The sequence below is a fragment of the Nicrophorus vespilloides genome, unplaced genomic scaffold (genome assembly GCF_001412225.1).
Source record: "Nicrophorus vespilloides isolate i.1.1-1 unplaced genomic scaffold, Nicve_v1.0, whole genome shotgun sequence".
Taxonomy (NCBI): Eukaryota; Metazoa; Arthropoda; class Insecta; order Coleoptera; family Silphidae; genus Nicrophorus; species Nicrophorus vespilloides.
This window is the reverse complement of record NW_017098369.1, coordinates 1-13,329: the sequence shown is the minus strand read 5'-3', so window position 1 is coordinate 13,329 and position 13,329 is coordinate 1. Positions and strand designations below refer to the sequence as shown.

General features: G+C 28.5%; 1 protein-coding gene and 7 non-coding genes across 8 annotated transcripts; 7 read left to right on the top strand and 1 right to left on the bottom strand.

The window, feature by feature from the left end:
• Positions 1–7,060: 7,060 nt before the first annotated feature.
• On the top strand, positions 7,061–7,132 carry Trnaq-uug. Its single transcript has one exon. It is a non-coding gene; the product is annotated as a tRNA-Gln (tRNA).
• Positions 7,133–7,234: 102 nt separating this feature from the next.
• On the top strand, positions 7,235–7,306 carry Trnaq-uug. Its single transcript has one exon. It is a non-coding gene; the product is annotated as a tRNA-Gln (tRNA).
• A 204-nt stretch (positions 7,307–7,510) lies between these two features.
• On the bottom strand, positions 7,511–7,933 carry LOC108562258. Its single transcript, XM_017920534.1, has 3 exons — positions 7,875–7,933; positions 7,713–7,820; positions 7,511–7,655 (listed from the first exon to the last, which is right to left on the bottom strand). Exons 1-3 carry the CDS (start codon positions 7,931–7,933, stop codon positions 7,511–7,513), a joined length of 312 nt encoding a protein of 103 aa, XP_017776023.1.
• A 945-nt stretch (positions 7,934–8,878) lies between these two features.
• Trnaq-cug lies at positions 8,879–8,950 on the top strand. Its single transcript has one exon. It is a non-coding gene; the product is annotated as a tRNA-Gln (tRNA).
• A 113-nt stretch (positions 8,951–9,063) lies between these two features.
• Positions 9,064–9,135, top strand: Trnaq-cug. The gene has a single exon. It is a non-coding gene; the product is annotated as a tRNA-Gln (tRNA).
• A 113-nt stretch (positions 9,136–9,248) lies between these two features.
• On the top strand, positions 9,249–9,320 carry Trnaq-uug. The gene has a single exon. It is a non-coding gene; the product is annotated as a tRNA-Gln (tRNA).
• Positions 9,321–12,639: 3,319 nt separating this feature from the next.
• Positions 12,640–12,711, top strand: Trnaq-cug. The gene has a single exon. It is a non-coding gene; the product is annotated as a tRNA-Gln (tRNA).
• A 426-nt stretch (positions 12,712–13,137) lies between these two features.
• Positions 13,138–13,209, top strand: Trnaq-cug. The gene has a single exon. It is a non-coding gene; the product is annotated as a tRNA-Gln (tRNA).
• Positions 13,210–13,329: the final 120 nt, after the last annotated feature.

Genomic DNA, 13,329 nt, shown 5'->3' with positions numbered 1-13,329 from the left:
ATTTTATTTTAATGGGTTAATTTTGAGGCGCCATTTGCAGAACCAAGATATTATACAAGAGAGATTTTGTAGATTATGTATAGAACATTGGGGTTTCCAAACTTTTTATTTTTCCTCTTCCAATAATAAGCTTCCGTCTGGAAACTTCTCGACATAAACTTTTTACTTTGCGGTGCACTTAATACTGTAGTTTGAGAATCTTAGGTAAAGAGTTTGAGAAACCCTACTATAGAGGATTGACGACAGAAGGCGTGGGAAACCATTGTTGTATCATCAGCATATAGTAGGACATTGAAGTTAGTTATAGTAGGATTATACATATCATATTCAAAAAGGTGCCCCGAAGTGGTAAAAAGGAACTAGAGAAGGAATTGCGAAGTTTTTAATGATACTAGACAGAATTAATATTTTTATTTCATAATTTTGCAGTAGAGTAAATATTTCATGAAATTATTTAATTTTAAATTTATTTTATCCATTTACACATTTAAAAAAAAAACCTAAAAATTACACAAAAAGTCAATTCTAGTCAATTACATACATTTCTTATTTATTTATTATACTGCATTAAGACTATTAAATACGAAGTTACAGAACCGTAAAGTGAAAAAAGGGTTTTATAATTAACAGTGAAAAATCCGGCGGCTGTAATTTTTGGGCATTTGCTGGATGCAAGATTAGCGAGTTCCGTAAGCTCCTTTCTTACATAAAAGAACTTCTCATTATTAGGTAATTCTCTCAATAGGTTATAGGCAACAGTCGAAGTTCTTTGAGCCTCTGCAACACCTCTTCCAACTGAAAATATCGCAAAGGACAATAGCTGAAATCATCAAATAAATAAAAATTATTACAATTTTTCAAATATTACTTACAACTGATAAAATGGACCAAATCAAGCAAAGCAGTACAAACTGCATTCCGAAATGTACACCTTTTATATCATTACGTCCATCTCCATAAACAAAGCACATGTTGATTGGTAACAATAAGATAAGTAAAACGTGAACGTACATCAAGAAATATTGTCCACCGAAAATCTGATTATATTCAGAAACAATTTCACCCAAATTCTCAAAAGTCTTATTAACTTTACGAATACTCCATTTAGAAAGAAAGTCTTCGTCAGTATTCATAATCCTGTATCCTGTGATACGAATATTTTCGAAAATCTTGTTAAGCATTTCGTATCTGTAATAGATCAAAAGCGCGAAGTTCCTCATCATCATCACCTGCATAATCAGGAAATAAATTTGAATATCTCTTAACAAGAAATGCTGGTAAATGAATAAACTCATAGAATTGAACCATAATGTAAAGTTCATTATTAGCTGTATAATAAAAAAAACGTGAACCGAAGTGAATTCCAGGAAAAAGAAAATGTTTGGATATTTTGTGTCGTTTTTGACGTAGCGAAATTGCTCATCCAGTTTCATTAAGTTCACCAAAAATCTATGAATATTCTTTCCATTCCACAAATTCAAACCAATAAAGCACGAAACGTCGATTACAGTTAGACTAATATCAACTGATAAATCGGTAATTATAATTGTGTTACCTAAATTAAAAAAACACTTGTAAATAATGTTAATTTATTAATAATTGCATAATCTTACCAACGTAATTATACATATTCATAAACTTTCCAACTGTTGTTAAAACAAGAACAACGATAAACACTATTGTGATGCCAATGGGGAATACGTTAGAGTTGCGAAATTCGTGGATGTTTTTTAGGTTTATGTTTGGCAAAATTCCAATGAATTTGCATACGGAAATCAACGGTTTCAAAGCTGTTATATCATTTTTAATGTTTTTCTTTATGAGCTTCAACATGTTTCCTTATACACAGTTTAATGATGCAACAACATTCAATGGTTATTTACACTTAACAACTGGCTTTCATTCAGGAATGTATCCATAAGCAACAAGGCTTTCATAATATTGACTTTTAATAAGCTAATGGAAGCTATTAGCGTAATACGAATTGTTTACTATTTCAATTATGTAACTGAATACGTGTTGATTAAAATTACGATCACAATTATGTTATCAATTTATTATTATATACACATTATTAATAATTATATAAACTTTCATAAATTAAATATATTAAATGTATTTATAGTCAATTATTTGCAGAATTATGAATTAATAATAACAAACAAAATTTATTGTATTCTTATATAGCAGAGTTTCCCAAACTTTTCCTGCAACGGAACACTTTATAAATCTTGAAAGTTTCACGGATCACCTTGTTTATTTTATAGGGTAAAAAAAAATATTAAAAAACATTAATTATTTATTTCCTCTGAACATAGTTTGGGAAACCCTGCTATATAAAAAGGACAGATCCGCATTAAGGTTGTTTTGGACCGTAGATTAACAGTTAAATATATCACGTTTTGTTGTTATAATTATTTATTGTTTACATTATTTTTCAACAATAGTTTTTATTTTATAAAATAACAATTTTATAAAAATATCGACAACTTAGATCATTATCAATAAAATGAATATTGTTTCATTAAATAATCATTACAGTCATACCTTGATTTACGAATAAGATTACTTCAAAAACAAAACTTTGTTTGAATTTTTTTCATACGTTTCTTAATAAAAAAAATATAAGGCTTTGTCTTCGTTGCTCACATTTTATTTCTAAATACTCACCATCAAGAAGCATATTTTTTTTCATTCAATAATTTTCTAATTTTATTTCTCAATCTCTCAACCTACTTATTGAGCCACCTCGATAATTTCATTTCTAATTTCTTAGATCTTATATTATTTTTCTTTCGGCAACCTACGTCTCCGGAATCACATGCTTTTGATGACAAATTGCGGCTCCCTAGACTTTTTTACTATAGGCAATATGTTAAAAAAGGCTCTTTGATCCAAAAAAAAAAATTTGTCGATCCCTATATTTGTACAATGCCTAGTCATAATGTCTGATAATTATTTTGTCTTTTTATATTAGATGGATCTTGGAATGGCCAACTTTGTTATATTGCAGCTTCGTTATAAGAGGTAACGTTAAGAGGTATACAAAAATCTTTTAATAATAATAATAATTTTATAATAAATATACCAACATTTATTTATTATACTGCATTAAGACTATTATATAAGAAGTTACAGAACCGTAAAGTGAAAAGAGAGTTTTATAATTAACAGTGAAAAATCCGGCAGCTGTAATTTTAGGATATTTACTCGACGCAAGATGGGCCAAATCTAAAAGCTCGTTTCTTACATAATAGAACTTCTCGGTATTAGGTAATTCCCTTAACAAATTATAAGCAATTGTAGAAGTTCTGTGTGCTTCTGCAACGCTCCATCCCACTGAAAATATGGACAGAGACATTACCTGTAACAATCAAAACTTTACCATTAACTTTCAATATTGTGGTGTAACTTACAATAGATAAAATCGACCAAATAGTGCAAAGTATAACAAACTGCATACCGAAATGGACACCTTTTATATGATTTTTACCATCACCATAAACAAAACACATGTTAATAGGTAACAATAATATAACTAAAATGTGAATGTACATCAAAAAATACTGCCAACCGAATATCCGATTATATTCAACAACAATATCACCTAAATTTCCAAAAATCTCATTCACTTTTCGAATGCACCATTGCTTCGAAACTAAATCTTCATTCGCAGTCACCTCACTGCACCCAGTGATATTTATATTCGAGAAAATTTTATTCAATATTTCGTATCTGTAATTAATCAAAAGCGCGTAATTCCTCATCAACATCACTTGAATAATCACGAAATAATGTTGAATATCTCTTAATAAAAAATGTTGATAAACAAAGAAATCCATGGAACTGAACCATAAAATGAGATTCATTACAAAATGGATTAAATAAAACACATGGACCAAAGTAAATTCGATATAAAATTTCAAATTTGGATATTTCGACTCGCTTTTGACACAGTGAAACTCTTCATCAAGTTTTCTTAGATTTGCTAAAAATCTATGAACATTCTTTCCTTGGTACAAATTTAAGCCCAAGAACCAAACGATATTGATTGAAATTAAACTAATATCTACTGATAAATCAGTGATTTGTACTGTAATTCCTGAAAGAAATATTCAATTAATATTTGTTATAAAATAAATTTACTTAAACTCACCCACGTAACTATACAAGTAAGTAAGTTTTCCAATTGTTGATGCAACAAAAAATGAGAAAAAGACTACTGTGAAAGCGATGGGGAGAAATTTGTAGGTGCTGAAGTCATTGAAATCGTTCAAGTTTATGTTGGGTAGAATTCCGATATATTTGCAAAGCGTATTTAAAGGTTTTATAGCTGTTATATCGTTTTTAATATTTTTCTTCAGCAGTTCTTTCATTTTTATATGTCCGTATTCTCAGTTTAATGTTCAAACGTTGAATGCGATCAACACGCGCCAATTTCATTAAGTGTAGATGCAAAGAGACCTACCAAATATTGATTTTTAATTAAGTTAATGTTGTGCATTCATCACTAATTATACCATTCAATTATTTAATTAATATTGATTTAGGTCGTACATGAAGTTTATTATTTCTAATATGCAAATTTACTTATATCACAAAATATATTTTCTATTTTACTTACTTAAAAAATCATTAATACGCTTAAAAATCATATAAATGTTTTTGATTTGAACACATTCAGAACTGAATGTTTATTCACAGATGACAATTTTTGTATGCACATTTTTTCTGAAAATAATGATGATTTGTTTGAAGTTAAATCTACAATTAAAACATAATTAGTGTTTTTTTTCATTGTAAGCGCATTGTTTTAAATATGCATGTTTCTATTAACTGAATTTGCGTGCAAATAATTATAGATATTTCTATCACGTTAGAAAAAAAGGATTATTTGAACTTGATTGTTTTTTATCTAAATATTTTGAAAAATCAACCACAAGAAGTGGTTTTCTAAGCCAAGTAATCAATTCAGTACTAACAGTCTTCAAACTTTGACTGTTCCTTTTTACGGAAACATCCAGTTGGGGGACAACAAATATGTTCTCAGACATATATATGTTACGTCACGCGATAAAAAGGTTGTAAAACGCTGCGTTATATAAATTTAGAAAAATAGAATTATTTTCTTTATATTTAGCTGTAAAGGGTAGTTAATTTTTGGAAAACTATTTTGATTTTTAATTGAGTCAGTATCAGTAAATAGAGAATTAAATGTATTATTTATTTATTGACAGTTCAATTGAAATTTAATTTAATGATGATTATAAGTAATTATAACATCGATATAAGTAATAACTTTCATAATATATGTAATCATCAATGTAAAATCTACTTGCAGAAAACCACCTGCGGATATTACTAACGGTTTTCTAGAAATCGCATATTCTAAGTTTTTCAATCCATCTCTGTAGTTTTCAAAAGCGAATACATCCCTTAATTTATATATCAACATAAGAGACTTTTTCAGCTCCAACTGAATCTGATTTGCCGAAGATGCTAATATCGCACAGTATGACTGAAAAAGAAATATGTATTATTATAATCTCAACTTATACAAAGTGTCATAAAAGAAGCATTACTATTTTCTTTTTATGTTATTTTTAGGTTTCAAAGTTATGATTGTTTTTATTTGACAGATGTCAGAAATGTTTGAATTGTTGAATTGTGAATTGTTTGTTTTTAAAAGAAAAGTAAAGAAATCAATGTTATAAACAAATTTAATTATTTAAATACTTACGACTGATATTGAAGCATTTATGAGTGAAACAACCATGAAAAGGTACTTTTCCGAACCTACGTTTTCAGTTTTGATGAATTGCGGATCGTTGGTCATGTAAAGGATTGTAAAGTTAATGCTGTTCAATGTGCACATAATGCTTCGAAGGTATAAGAGAAAAATGGCAAATCCGAAGATCTTGTTAAGAGTATGCACGTATTCCATCAAACATACATAAACTTTAAATACAGTATGGAAATGTCCTCCAAGTAAATGAGCGAAGAACATAAAACGAAAATCGTTGTTCAAGGATTTTCGTAATATCGTATTAATCAAAATACATCTGCACTTCACTGCTTCAATGAAGACATACATCACAGACACAAGCAGGGCCAAATTATAATCCAACAGTATTTCGATGAAGTATAAAGGAAAGTCTTCGTGAAAATAAAAGATGTACATGGATAGCTCTGCTACAGTCATGAAGAAATACAAAATATGTAGTAAACTTAAGATTTGCATTGCAGTTTTATCTTCGAAAGATATCTTTAACCCATTATCGATTTTCCTCATTAAAGTGAAGAGTAAACTATAGTCTTTTTCAGTCACAAAAAGCGATTGATAGATGATTAATACATTTATAACCATGCTAAAAATAACACTCATCTCTTCCACAACAATTAGATGAGGTCTATTAAGATCGTAAATTTCTTTAAACTTCCAATAAGAATTGCCACATTTGTAAACAACGATCGCTACAATCAATACAAACCTGTATATTTTGTTGCCTAAAATTACCCGTTTTCCGTAATTTTGCAAGAGAATCGGAGTTAAACCAGTGAAATTTGCGATTTTTAGCAACGTGCTGTTATAAGGAAAAAGGTTAAACTTCATTTTAATTACTTTAAATCCAGTTTTAACCAACTGCACTCCTATATTTGTACTTGTTTGTGAAAATTAATGAATTAATATTTATGAGTAACAATTTATGTGCTGTTTCATATAAAATATGTGTTTTCTTTCTTATCACATTTCAAATTAATAATATAGAATTTTAGAACATGTTTTCTTGTTTTTAATTTGATCGAAAGATTAAATTTATATTATATTTAAGACCATCAATCTAAAAACTCATTGAAACTGTAATTCTAACTTTAATAGCAATTATTGTACAACAAAGTAAAATTCTTCCAGAAAAAAAAATAAAGCTATAAACATGTGTTGTTAATTTCCGCATCAATACAAGTCGAATATTGATTACGTCTGATAAACTTTCTCTATGTCAAAGGTCAAATTCTTTCCAAGAAAATAATAAATTATTGATTAGTTTTTATTAAAACAGGTTCCATGGTGTAATGGTTAGCACTCTGGACTTTGAATCCAGCGATCCGAGTTCAAATCTCGGTGGAACCTAGGTAACTTTTAAGGTACTCCAATAAACTAAATTGCAATTAATTTGAACACTTAAGATATATATAAATTTGACTAAAAATAGTCAGAATTTGCACAAATACAGGTTCCATGGTGTAATGGTTAGCACTCTGGACTTTGAATCCAGCGATCCGAGTTCAAATCTCGGTGGAAACTAGGTAAATTATAAAATAATGCAATAAACTAAATTACAATTAATTTAAACACTTAAGATTTATATACATTTTATGAAAAATAGTAAAAATTTGCACAAATACAGATTCCATGGTGTAATGGTTAGTACTCTGGAGATTTATCTCAAATATGATATGTTTAATTCAATTAAGATGATTAAAAAATTAACTATACATAGTGACTATATCATAGAATGTCTCCAATATAACTAAATAAATCTAATAAACTGATACTACATTTGTCATTGTATTTGCTACAGTTTCGCATCTTCCCTGAATGTTCAGCTTGATGATATTCTCTTGAAATAAAATTTTCTTTACTACTGGATGGTCTGAAATTATAATTTTCTAGTCAATATATTAGTTGTTAAAAAAATTAATTTTCTTACGTAAATATAATATGAAATAAGTCAGCTAAAACACCAGTATGTTGAAAAGTATATGTCGACGCTTCACAAATAACTCTTAAGAGACATTCCAAGCCAGGAAACCCATGACTTTAATTAATATGAAAAAATATTGTGAATAAAATAAAAATTACTTCAACTTACAATTTGATTTTGGATTCAATCAATTTATATAATATTCTCCTATTGAAACGTTTGGCCATTCTTTTAATTGGCGGATAAACTTCAGGTGATTTTACATTATCAGGTAAATGAAAGAAGTTTTTGAAGTTGTATGCTAAATAACAATGTCTTAATGGTGTTTCTAAAGGCAAAGCAATTGCTGTAACTATCTGGAAAAATTATTATTTTATATTTTTATAATTTGTAAACTATGCTAATTTCTTACTCCTAACGTACTACCATTCGTGAAATATAGTTTAGCTGACGGTAATGTTGAATAATCGACTGCTCCTAAACCCGTTGGTATGAAAATTATGATAAATATAATGTTTAAACCTTTTTCCATATTTTCATATTTCAATCTGTTTCGTTACTTAAAAGTTACTACCATTGTTGTAGAACCAATCAAACTGAGAAAGGAACTTCCTTAGCTTTGCTTTATGAATTATAAGTGTTTGTACCTAAAGGCCTGTGCATTTTATACAAGCACTTCTTACTGCTATTCTTAATTATGCAAATGCCACTTTCCTAACTGCAAGAATAAATATTTATAAGGTGTTTCTGCGCATTATTCATACCTACTTACTTTCTATGTGAAAATATTTTTTTTTAATTTATAACATTTATAATAAATCATATTGAATATAATTATTTTCATTTGACATTGATGAAAATAAAATAATAATGATAATTAATGTATGTTTTAATTTATAAAAAAATAACTAGCAACTAAATATAATATAAGCAATAAAATGTTTATTAATGTTAAATTATTGTAAAATGAAATTATAAAAAACATAAGATTTAATCGAACTACAAAATTAGCAACCATAAATTTTCACATTTGCTAAAAAATTATTATGATATTTTTAGTGTAATTTCAGCTGATATTAATGTAATTCAAATAGGAATATATTCATTTCAGGACAAATTGTAAGATATCTTTAAAATTGAAAAAAAAAAAAGACATTACTTGAACATATGCAGGTTCCATGGTGTAACGGTTAGCACTCTGGACTCTGAATCCAGCGATCCGAGTTCAAATCTCGGTGGAACCTAAGTACATAATTTTTTGAGATATAGCACTCAATATAGGTGAAAGTTATTTCATAATAAAAGTTAAGATATCTTTAAACTCGATGAAAAAATTAAGATAATTTGTACAAATACAGGTTCCATGGTGTAATGGTTAGCACTCTGGACTCTGAATCCAGCGATCCGAGTTCAAATCTCGGTGGAACCTACGTACATAACTTTTTAAGATATAGCACTCAATATAGGTATAAGTTATTTCATAATAAAAGTGAAGATATCTTTAAACTCGATGACAAAATAAAGATAATTTGCACAAATACAGGTTCCATGGTGTAATGGTTAGCACTCTGGACTTTGAATCCAGCGATCCGAGTTCAAATCTCGGTGGAACCTAGGTAAATTTTAAGGTAATGCAATAAACTAAATTGCAATTAATTTGAACACATAAGATATATATAAATTTGACTAAAAATAGTCAGAATTTGCACAAATACAAGTTCCATGGTGTAATGGTTAGCACTCTGGACTTTGAAATCAAAGTTAACGAGGCAAAATCGGAAAACATCGTGTTTAAAAGAAAGCGCAAAAACTCTAAAGTAATTAAAAAAACTAAAAATTAACGGTAAAGAAATCGCGGTCAAAACATCTGTTAAATATCTCGGAGTAATACTCGTTGAAGGGTTACGTTTCAAGGAACACATCAATAAATCCATAAACAAGGCCCTGCGGACGCTCTACCCCCTGTTGTGCGTCAACAGCCCACTTGAAAAAAGATACAAAATCCTGTTGTATAAGCAATTATTTAGGCCCATCATAACATATGCGGCACACGTCTTGTGTGGCGCCGCAGAAATACACAAAAAGAAACTTAAAGTCTTTGAAAACAAATGTCTTAGACTAGCGCTGAATCGCGAAAGAGATACTAGAATCACCAACCTAGTGCTAGAAGCTAGAATTGTCTCCATCGATCAGTACATCATTGAAGCCTCCGAAAAGTTTTACAGTTCACAATTAAATAATAATGGACTGTGTTCAGAAATCACAAATGTGAGAGCTCACAATACTCCCCTACACCTTAAACATAAACTCCCATACCAAAACCTCTCTCTCTTCCACATGTAAATACTCTCCATCACCCTCCCACGCAAATTTATAGAAATAGTTGTATATATGTACTAACAACCACAGTTTAAAATGTTTAATCTTAAGTATCCTAAACACTCCAAATGTAAATAATTGATTCGGCAATTATCTTCAAAATATTGTTAAAAGTGTAAGATATATAAACCGATGCAAACCTAAAACAACTATGTTGAGAGATTTGTAATAAGATAATTCTTTTTGCCTTTGCAAATTGTAAAAGGGCCAATAATTATGTATGTAAATAAAGTTATTTTTGAATTTGAATTTGAACTCTGGACTTTGAATCCAGCGATCCGAGTTCAAATCTCGGTGGAACCTAAGTACATAACTTTTTAAGATACTGCACTCAGTTTAGGTATATATAATTTCATAATTACAGTTAATATATCTTTATATTTGACAAAAATAATAACATAATTTGCACATATACAGATTCCAGGATGTAATGATTAGCACTCTAGACTTTGAATAATAATATTCACATGGCAATAATACTCTCATACAAATAAGAAGAAAAAAAATAATTCTCTTTAATAATCATAATTACTAAAATTAGATAAATATTATTTTCCAATATGTACAAAACTGTCTTATATAAATAATAAATTGTAAATAAATTGTTTTTTTGCAACAATCATACATAAATAAATAAAAAAAACATTTATTGTATAACAACATACCGCAGCTTTTTCCACCCAAGAAATAAATATTTAATAAATATTACATTATAATAAATATATTAATTTAATAATATTAATATAGCAATAATGTTCAACAACGTACAAAATTTCAATGTAACTGCTTTAGGTCTATCTAAAGTTAATCATAAATAGACATCATTTGTACAAACGCATGATTCAACAATTATTCAATTATTACTCTTTAACAACTATAATAACTATAGTGTATGAGAGTATCAATCCAAAAATGTTGAAAAGTAAATCTCTGTTAATATCAATAGTTCCAGCTGCAAACCATCTTAGAGGATTATAGGCAACTCCAAGTTGCAGATTTCTCAAATTCTTTATCCGTTCATTATGCATTACATAAAGGGTCATGTATTGTATTGAAACCAACATTTTCTTGATCTCCATATGAATTTGGTGCAATGAGTCAACAATCATTACGAATTGCATCTAAAAAACATAAATGCAAACAAATTAAATTTTCATTTAAACTTTTAAATAAATTAATGTCTATACAATTAAATACAAATTGTTATGTCAATACATACCAGTGTTAAAATAAATTGAAATGTAGAAAAAGTCATCAACGTAATCAACATACGAAAATTATTTTTTAAAGCTTGATTGACATTTAGGTAAAACTTAAACACAGTGTCTATACTGTTCAAGCTGTAAACTATAGTATAAGTATAGATGAGAACCATGATTGATCCAAACTTTTTATTAAACATGTTCATGAATTCCATTAGAAGAACATAAACATTTAAACACGTTGAAATGTTTAACAAGTAACTTTCCACAAAAAACAATCGCGATTGCTGTAATCTTCGAATATTTGCCAACATTTCTTTCAAAAGCACGCATCTATAATAAACAGATTGCATGAACACAAATATAATGAAAGTCATTATGAGGACATTAGTATTCAAAAAATCCAGCAACGAATAGTATTCCACTTCTTTTTTAAAGTACCACAACACTATCAATCTTGTAGCTACTTTAATCGCAATGTAGTATAGACTAACGAACCAAATTTTATAAAACGTTGTTCCTCTCTGATAAACTTTCCTTAATAATCGATCGATTTCTTTCATCTTTTCGAAGAGATCATCGTACATATCCGCACGCAGAGCTTTTGTCATGCAAGTGTAATTGATGGAAACCGTAGCGATTTGCGCAAATGATTGCACGATTAAGGTCATCGCTGGTTGCTTAAGATCTATTTTCCTCATAATTGCTACGTAACAGAAATATATTATTATGGAACCGCAAATCACTTTATGTATCTTGTTAAGTGCCGAAATGAATCCCGATCTTCCGAAGGGCACGATCCCTGTGCATCGTCCAATAATAAATAATAATTCGTTATAAGGTATTGGATTGCAGAACATGTTAGTTTTGTTGACTATGTAATAATGACTGAAAGAATGTATCGACCTGTCTATCTAATATCATCAATAATGCAATGTGACATTCAATTATTCATTCAAAAAATCATATAAATGAACATGCAATAATATAATAGTCATGTGTATTCAAATATTTTTGGATAATTAGTCTACACTGAATAATACAAATAATGCATGTAATAGAAGAAAGTGTGTTTTTATTAAAAAAAATATTTATATTTAATACTAATAATATTAATTGCAACAATACAAAAAATCATAACTTAATATTTACAAACAATAATAATACAACAAAAAGTCAACTTCTACAAAGAGCTTATTTATATTTATCCGCGATCCAAGTTTAAATCTCGGTGGAACCTAAGTATATAACTTTTTAAAATATAACATTCAAAGTAGGTGTAAGTTATTTCATAATAAAAGTTATGATATCTTTAAATTCGATGAAAAATAAAGATAATTTGTACAAATGCAGGTTCCATGGTGTAATGGTTAGCACTCTGGACTCTGAATCCAGCGATCCGAGTTCAAATCTCGGTGGAACCTAAGTACATAACTTTTTAAGATATAGCACTCAATATAGGTGAAAGTTATTTCATAATAAAAGTTAAGATATCTTTAAACTCGATGAAAAAATAAAGATAATTTGTATTATAACAATTAAGATCTCTTTAAATTTGACGAAAAATAGTCAAAATTTGCACAAATACAGGTTCCATGGTGTAATGGTTAGCACTCTGGACTCTGAATCCAAAAAATAGTTAACAATATTTCAAATCATATAATATCACATAAAGCACTTTACAAGACTTTTAATTTAATATTCTGATCCGCGATCCAAGTTTAAATCTCGGTGGAACCTAAGTATATAACTTTTTAAAATATAACATTCAAAGTAGGTGTAAGTTATTTCATAATAAAAGTTATGATATCTTTAAATCGATGAAAAAATAAAGATAATTTGTAAAATCAGGTTCCATGGTGTAATGGTTAGCACTCTGGACTCTGAATCCAGCGATCCGAGTTCAAATCTCGGTGGAACCTAAGTTCATAACTTTTTAAGATATAGCACTCAATGTAGGTGTAAGTTATTTCATAATAAAAGTTATGATATCTTTAAACTCGATGAAAAAATAAAGATAATTTGACAAATACAGGTTCCAT

Bases quoted from the DNA above. Each gene is read 5' to 3' on its own strand.
- LOC108562258 (XM_017920534.1), bottom strand. From the start codon at position 7,933: ATGGCCAAACGTTTCAATAGGAGAATATTATATAAATTGATTGAATCC. The intron at 7,821-7,874 runs GTAAGTTGAAGT...TATTAATTAAAG, and splicing joins ATTGAATCCAAAATCAAATT to TCATGGGTTTCCTGGCTTGG. The intron at 7,656-7,712 runs GTAAGAAAATTA...TTATAATTTCAG, and splicing joins TTATTTCATATTATATTTAC to ACCATCCAGTAGTAAAGAAA.